This window comes from Dysidea avara, chromosome 8 (genome assembly GCF_963678975.1).
Source record: "Dysidea avara chromosome 8, odDysAvar1.4, whole genome shotgun sequence".
Lineage (NCBI taxonomy): Eukaryota > Metazoa > Porifera > Demospongiae > Dictyoceratida > Dysideidae > Dysidea > Dysidea avara.
The window spans coordinates 29,043,977-29,052,772 of record NC_089279.1 but is presented as its reverse complement, the minus strand read 5'-3'; the positions used below and the strand labels follow the sequence as shown (position 1 = coordinate 29,052,772).

The 8,796-nt window shown below is 38.1% G+C and overlaps 1 protein-coding gene across 1 annotated transcript; it reads right to left on the bottom strand.

Moving 5' to 3' along the window:
* Positions 1 to 3,106: 3,106 nt before the first annotated feature.
* On the bottom strand, positions 3,107 to 8,685 carry LOC136262939 (tripartite motif-containing protein 3-like). The gene is made up of 2 exons (XM_066057358.1): positions 8,458 to 8,685; positions 3,107 to 4,625 (listed from the first exon to the last, which is right to left on the bottom strand). The coding sequence occupies exon 2, from the start codon at positions 4,389 to 4,391 to the stop codon at positions 3,279 to 3,281; it is 1,113 nt and encodes a 370-aa protein (XP_065913430.1). The 5' UTR covers positions 4,392 to 4,625; positions 8,458 to 8,685; the 3' UTR covers positions 3,107 to 3,278.
* Positions 8,686 to 8,796: the final 111 nt, after the last annotated feature.

Below are 8,796 nucleotides of genomic sequence, written 5' to 3'. Positions count from 1 at the left end.
TATAATGCACACACATACAGATACAAACACACCTGTGATCTCTTCTTTGTCAACTGGTGAATATACAAAGCACGGTTTCCACCTAAATGACAAGAAAACAAATGTGGTCTCATTAGCCAGCCTACATTTAAAATTTATTTAGTAGACAACTATCCCTCTAGGGACCTGAAAGGAGGCTTTCTTGTGTGAATTAGACAGGAAGAACAATACAGGCTGGATGGTGAGACTACAACAATGTGCTTCATTGATACACAGTACACAAGTCAACCCGTATGACTATCATAAAAATACGTAGACTATGTATACAATACAGAAGTGGAGTTCTCTACCATCCTAAAATAGTTCATTAAATGCATGGGTTAAGTTTAATTGTGTGGTTTTAATTGTGTGGTTTTAATTGTGTGACATACTAGGTACCTTAAACTATGTTGTTTACAAAATGTTGATTTAGTAGATGAATGTGGTTCTTATTCTGGTAGTCCCTTACCTTCAGGCAACACTGTAGCAAAGTAGTCACCCTTTACATGCCATGTGAGCTGCTTGCAGTCTATTATTACACAACATGATAACAGGTAAAGCAGGATGATCAAGGAGTGATAAGTATACTTTAGGAATGGACAGGATCAGTCTTGATCTGTCAGTAGATGTTTCCCTTTGTCTCTGTGAATCTTGTGAATGTATTTTGATTAGCAAGTGAGCCAAGTCAGGTAACATGGAGTCACCACACTGAAGAAGACAAGAAAATGCATACGTCAACAAACAGTGGTGTACATCAGCGTTGAAACCGGGTCGGGTCATCCGGGTCACATTTTCTCCGGGTCATCCGGGTCTGACCCGGTTTACAATTTATCCGGGTCTGACCCGGATTGGATCACGTGAGAAACGAAATTGTTCGTTTGACGACGTGGAACTTATAAACGCTATCGCGTAGCTCTTTCGTGAGCCACGCCCACTTATCGCATTACCAACATACGCTCAGCCACGCTCATTTGTTAGTAAGTGTAGTATGTAGCACGAAATTGAGGGTATCTATGGTGAGGGGTAGCTGTTGTCAGTAGGTGAAGACCTTTTTTTTTTTTTTTTTTTTTTGTTTTTTGGTCTTCAACCTACAGCTAGGCTGAAGTTGCAATATTTACTCAACACGAATCGAACGCTCAAAATGTAGACTCGTTCGCTCACTTGAGACTAGCCGAAACACGTCTCGGCTTTAATTAATCCGGGTCACATCCGGGTCAAATCCGGGTCTGACCCGGATTGCTATCCGGGTCAGTGGGTCATCCGGGTCAGCAGTAGTGACCCGGTTTCAACGCTGGTGTACATTACCTTAAGGTGACTAAATTTAGCGATACACTAAATTTAACGATTTTGTATATTGGCGAAATTATGCATACAAGTTAGTGATTTTATGAATTTGTGAATTGATGTAATTAATTAACCATACATTTCGCAGGTTTAAATTTAGCGAGACAACCAAAATCGCTAAATTTAGTATATCGCTAAATTTAGTCACCTTAAGGTAAAATAAACAACTACAATTGAGAGACAAAATCCATGAAACATAAACATACACACGGAGATACAATGGATAAACACACACACAGACATACTCATCATTGTCACAGTTAATCACCACTGCACACAAATATACACACTGTATATACACTTCCAGGCTCATGTACTAGCAAGCATGTAGCCCAAGATAACATGTTGTGTTGTGGAAGAAACCACTGTATATGAAATGCAATGCAATGACAAATTTAAACTCTTCAAAAAATTAAACCCATAGCAAAATTATCATTCATACAGTATGCACGCATGCACACACACGTATACACACATGCATGCCACACATATCACCCACACATTACACAGCTATCAGTGTGAGCTCTTGCTTGGAACAGAATGCCACACAGTCTGGTACAACAGGTCTGGACTCCCAACCATGAGTGCTTCCTACACCCAAGCACAACACAAGGTCTGGTGAATAATGTCCCCTCACAAACACATCTGTACATCAAATTCTAAATTATAATGTGTGTAGTTAGGAGCTAGTAAGCACTGTCTAGAGCTCATAAGTATATTAGTGCTTATGAACCACTAGAAAGAAACATACCAATACACTAGTGTAGTATTTTTTGAACTTTCATATAATAAATATCCCAATTACAATATTTTGTAAACCAGTTAAATTCTCCACATTAACCTGCGAACAGCTTAACATTATTCAGGGACCACAACACTTTAACTTGTTTAGTTGTCTATACAACCAATAGCCAGTATTCACAGTGTACAGTAGACACTTACAATTGACTCATTTGCTGGAAATGGTTGCAAATCCGAAGTTTGAGCAGCAAGATATCTGGATCATCAATGTGAATCTGAGATAGTAGAAAAGCTTTTTGGAATGTTATAGCTACTGTTCCTCTCACTTTCATTCGTCTTTGTCTGGGGCACAAGTAGAGGTCTAGGCAACGTTTAAGTACAGTAGTTCTGTATCTTAGGGATTATGAAGATTTTTATATAGGCTTTTCTAGCCAATAATATCATCATACCTTCATGCTTGGCAGTATTGCATGGTTAGGTATAACCAAGCCCAAAGTGCCTTCAGTACGACAACGCTTCCAAAATTTGCTAAGAAATTTTAAAGATATATTTAGTGAAATTCTCTACTACCTAACCTTCAAACAAGCATAACTCGATTACAGCTAATGGATACTAGCTTGGTTTTTCACTGTTTGACATCACTTCAGCCTAACAGGTGTCTTTTGGCATACCGCACATGTGGCCCATTTATCTTTGCTGACAGTGCAAGGTGTTGATTTGTAGTAGTACCATGTGATTTGATGGGAATTGTCCGAGATTTCCATTGTGACTGGGTTGATTGTAGAGGTCCTTCACCTACTGTTCTTCATTAGTAACGCTGTGTGACACAGCTGAAAACGAATATACAATGGCCACTCCAGTAATTGATGGTTGGGTCACACGTTTAGACGAAAACAATAAGCCTGGCTATGATCCCTAATTGAACTTGTTTTTCCTTATACTTGAATACAATGGAATAAATAGATTTCCTTAGTGTTAGGAAAATGGAGACAAGGTGATACTACTGCAGTATCTATAGATTAACTGACTAACATGTATGAATACTGGTATAGTGTGAATGTTTATTTCATTAATTCTTCATCATTAAAAAAGTAAATTTTATTAATGTACACAAATAGTGTTAGTTAATCAACAAAATCATTACACAAACTTGATCATGTGGACAGTGTTAACAGTTAGTAGTTGGAGAAGATCTGAACCCTCTTGTTGAAACAGTCACTAACATAAATGTTACCATTCTTGTTGACAGCTATTCCATATGGCCATGAAAATTCACCATCACCAGATCCATAAGATCCAAACTTGTGTACGAGATTTCCATATTTATCAAAGATCACAACTTGACTCTTGACCATATCAGTCACTAAGATAAAGTCATTTGAGTCAATAGTAATACTCATGGGATAATGCAGCTCATCACCATGGTTACTGAACTTGCCAATATAATTACCATCCAATGTAAACCTATATATGCAGGCACGTTTCTTGCCAACCACAAGCAACTCATCATTATTAGTAACTGCTACATCACTAGGACACCACAGCTGTCCTCTCCCAATAGTCTGGTGGAATGTACCATCAGTAAGAAACACTGAGATGCGACTATTACCACTGTCAGCAACATACACTTTACCATTGTGTACTGTGAGGCCAATAGGATACTTCATTTTATAATCATCAGATCCAAAGATTCTATACCATAGATACTTGCCAAACTGTAGCAAGTAGTCACCATCAATAGTAAACTTCTGTACTCTGTTAATATCAGTAATGTACAGGTGATCTTCATCATCAAATGCAACTCCTCTAGGATGATAAAACTGATCATCATTGTATCCTTCCCCACCAAACTTCCTCACCAATTGATCCTTACCATCATACAGGTATACACAGTGATTGGACCAGTCAGCTACTGCCCATTTACCATTCCTACTAAACCCAATACCCTGGGGTCCACTCATCTTACCATCCTTGTTCACTATTTTACTGGGCTTGCTTAGTGAGGTGTAATCACAACTAGCCGCAACACTATAAGGGCTTCCCTTGATGTACTTTCCATTGACACACACTGACACCTTCACTTCTCCAACTTGGTGTGGTAAAAAGCAATCCACATTAATATAGGGATGTGTGATCTTTGATGACTGTTTCTTAATCTTCTCCAGACACTCAACACTACATGAATGGTGACAAGACAGATACTTGGGGTAGTTGAATAACTTGTTACATATTGGATTATAACTGAGACTGTTGATAATCTTCTTCACTTGTTTAACAGCAGCCATCATCAAATGTGTAGTAGATACACCACCAGCTCACTACAACACTTCTCTTTCTGTCTACAATACAACACTGTGGTACTTCTAAGTCAACAAAACTCTTCTGTAGTCCTTTTCAGTCACAAACAATATCCTTCTGGTACTGTAGATCTCTTGCTGTTATCCCAGTCTATTTATAGGTTTAATAGTGCTGACTGTTCTGACAGGTAAGTACATTCCATACATCAAAAGAAAGTGTCAATACTGTAATACAGAAATGTGCTAAATGTCAACATTACATATACCCAGCCAAAGGTCATCAGGGTCAGCTTTTTTTCTAGCTTTCAGTTCTTTACTGTGTTTCAGCTTACAAGGAGTGATCAACAAGGATATGTACAAATAATGACAAACTACCCAACGCAAACAGCATACAGAATAATTAAGCTCTCAAAACTAATGGAGGATGTGAGGCAGGTGACGCCCTTAATTTCCATGCTGGCAACTGTGGTCAACCCACAAGGAGTTAATGAATTAGAAGCATCCCAGATGGAAGACAAAAGAATCAAGAACAGTGTCCTAAAGAAGGAAGCAGTGGATAAGATTCCTGTAGTACCCAGTGTTCCCACTTGTGAAATTATTGTTATCACTATTTGGAACTTTACAGTGGCCAGCACTGAAGGTCTGACAGCAACATGTGCTGCAACCTTTACCAAACAGGAACTGGAAACTTTAAATGATTACTTAACAATAAAGTGAAACAGAAATGGACCAAAAAAAGGGAAAAAAATCCCTCCTACCCCAGGATTCGAACTGCAGGCCACCCTATATCTAATTGAGTGTCACACTCAGTCTCCTCCAAGAGGGATGGATTTTCTTCCTTTAAACTTACGACAGAAAGTGTTGTTGGATTTGTGTCTCCATGAAGCCATGAGCAACGCGTACAACAAAGCTGTTTCAAAAGTTTTGTAGCTCTGAGATAGGGCTTACAGCAGCTAGCTGGTTGGAGTGGAGCATGGAACAACTATGTGCCTGAGTATCGAAATGCCCTTGAGGATACAAGAGATCTGAGGGAGAAGCATTCATCCATATGTTCATACACAGAGGAGATGACACCAGCCTGGTATCCAGTACTGCATGATATCTCTGATTACCCACACTTGATTCCTTCCCTGACACTCCCACATTAGAAGGTGCATACAATAATAGTGTGGCTGGACAAATGGACTCTTTATATACTCCTATCAGATAAGTGACTTAAATCTTTTTATTAAGACTTTACTGTTGTTGGCACTTGTTCATCCATTACAATCTTCAGATTCAGCTGGCCGGTCCTTGACTGATACACGCCAAATGGTACAATATTCACTAACTAAACAAAGTTGCACTGGAAGACCAATAAAATAATTTTTCTAATCTTTCATAGTAATCAGTTAACACCTCTAATGAAAGGACTAAGGCTAGTGGAGTATCAGTAGTGTGTTCCTCACTGCAGTGGGCAAATATCACCCATTAACCACAGCCGCTATTATCAGACGGGACTCAGTAAATCTGGAATTGATACATCAACTTGTACAGCACACTCCATCACAAGTGTCACATCTACAGCGTCTACAAAACCAAGCAATTCGAATAACCATGTGTTTGAGAAAATATGACCATGTCTCTTTACATTGTTGCCAATTAAACTGGCTACCAATCTCACACCAGATTATGTTTTAAGTCAGCCTGTGCCATGCATCACCAATACCATCATGATAAATAGCCTTGTTTTGTTCCTTGATCCTCCTATTGTGTTCGGAGCAAAGCATAGTTACAACACTTGGTGTAAAGACTGGTTTGCCAACCCACTTAGTTACCATTTATCAACCACCAAAAAATATTTCTGTTCCTCTGCTATACACCATGGTGGGATTCATTCATGAAATCTATTCCAGTTGATTGTAATTACAATTCCTTTGTATTCTCTGTTAAGGACTTTTATCTCAACACTCAAAGTCGTTAATTTTAAGTAGCTTCTTGTGTTTGCATTGTTTGTGTATTTGTATGGCTGCTCATGCTTTTGTTTTTGTACTTTGTTGTATGTATGTGTGGAAGAACGGCTCTGCCAACTACTGTGAGGATAAACAATAAATTGATCAAATCAGTGTCTCTACATCAGCTGCAGCAGATGAAGTAGTTTCTCTAACAAAGATGTGTAACAGAGATGATAATGAAAGTAGCTGACCATAAGTCTGATAGTGTGTTCAAAAAGTTTCATTGTAGGCCTTAATGGTCCTCAGCCATTGGTCACACAGTTGTCAACTTAGCTTCATGCCTGTAAAGTTAATATGGTAACAAAATTCTTTAAAACATGATTTATGGGTAAGCTTATATGCAGTGACAGCTATTAATAATTATATGAGAAGAAAGACCCAGTCTCATTCGAGTATACTGAACTAGACAAATGCTCAAGTCTGAGTTGTGTAGCAATTGGAACAAATGAAACTAATTGGATGCACTAATCAGAGAAGACATAGATGGGAAGGACTACTGGATTGTTATCTACTGGAGAAGATTACATCACTTTGCGAAGCTGCCAATAAGGGTGATACGGCAGATCATCTGTTAACATTGACATGACATGTACTACAAGTCATAAGGAGTTGTGTTTATTCTATACATTGTATGCTGTGAATGGAAGTGGCTAATCACAACATGGTTTACTTTAAACCTGCAGTTATTGTAGAAGAGATAAGGGAATTTGGTTGTGAAGTGCTTTGTAAAATGTGGATATCTTACGTCGAGTTTGAAGTTCAGGCCAGGAGAGATGTTGGAGAATGGAAGTAACTGTAACTGTATCTACTGTAACCTTTCAATACCCATCGTGCTACTCTTCTTTGAATATTTTCGTACATTACTGTTATAAATAAGGTCCCATACTACTGAAGCATATTCCAGTTGTGGTCTTACCATTGCTAAATATGCTGCTACTGTACAGAGCAACATTAGGTATGAAAGCAAACTGTTAGTATAAGTGTATTTTGAAATGTCCACACCTGTGTCTGATCATGTCCACCTTTTCCAACAACCCTGCTGAAAACACTTAACTTGTGATTTTCAAATTGACCTGTTACATCACAGGCCTGAAATATCATACTCACTGGCACCAAATACAGTAATACGCTCTGTATACCCTACCAAAACAGTTATCTTTCTGAGAAATACTTGCAAATTTTATTGGGGTGAGCCTGCCCATTCCCCACACTGGTTGCATGTAACCAAAAGTTTACACTAAGAACACAGGAAACCCTGACAGTCATATACACAGATGTTTACAGAAAGCACACGGAAACTCCTCAGCCATACTCGTGCATGTAGCATCTATGGCTAACAAGGTGTGAAGAAATGTAAAAAGTATGGATGAAAGGGTTTCAGAAGAAAAGAGAGTGATAGACTTAAAAGAGATCAGGAAGCCCATGAAGAAAGACAAGTAAGGTTTGTAAATGTGTAGCTATATAGCTAGTCCCCATCACAATGATTTTTCCCAATCAACTAATTATCTTCCAATGACCAGAGAAACTAGACAATATCATCAGCACCATTTCATACTCCTTACAACATCTACAACAGCTTACCAAATAAGTTTTTTAACCTCCAGAAGAGCTCAAGACTGGAACTCTGCCTAAATGACTTCAGTTAACATTTATAATTATTGTAGAAATGTATATGATTTTTTCCTGAGCACATCAGCAGCGCTGGCTGCTCAGTAATAATAAATAAATAAATAAAGTCTTCCCTTTTGTGTTAGCATAACGCTTATCTGTTTATAAATGCATGTGTAGAGAATTAGCTACTCTGCTATAGAGATTACTTTGTGATATCTTAATCCTCCAACATTCGTCCTTTCTATGCATGCATAACAAGGACACTTATTGAAGGGTTAACAACCTTTCTCTTTCCCAAAATGAAGACATTCAAAAGACATTGGTACAAATTCATAGCAACTGAGTCATCACTAAATTCAAATTACAGAGCATGTGACCTTATATATCTTTGATTTCAGGGTGACAGAATGTTTGTAATTTCACAGCTTCTACCACAGTACACAATGACTCACTGTTTCCTCAACATCATTGTTCTCCTCTAGGTCACTACTACCACTAGTGTCTGATTCAGACTCCAGTCCAGAGTAGCTACTCTCCACACTACTGTCACTATCATCGTCTTCCTTCATCGGATGTGACTGGGAGGAAATGAAGAATATTTGTACTAAAATTTGCAAAAAGATACCTTTTGACACATTATACTACCAGTAAACAAAATCTCATAGCTAATAGTTGACTCCTTGCATTGGTTATGTTTCTCTTTATATCAAAATGTATTGTAGTTTAACTAATGGAAAATTAAAAGCAATGAAATAAGTTATAAAGTAAAAAAATGTGACCCCTTTCTTACA

Excerpts from the sequence above, each read along its gene's own strand:
- LOC136262939 (XM_066057358.1), bottom strand. The coding sequence starts at position 4,391 with ATGATGGCTGCTGTTAAACAAGTGAAGAAGATTATCAACAGTCTCAGT.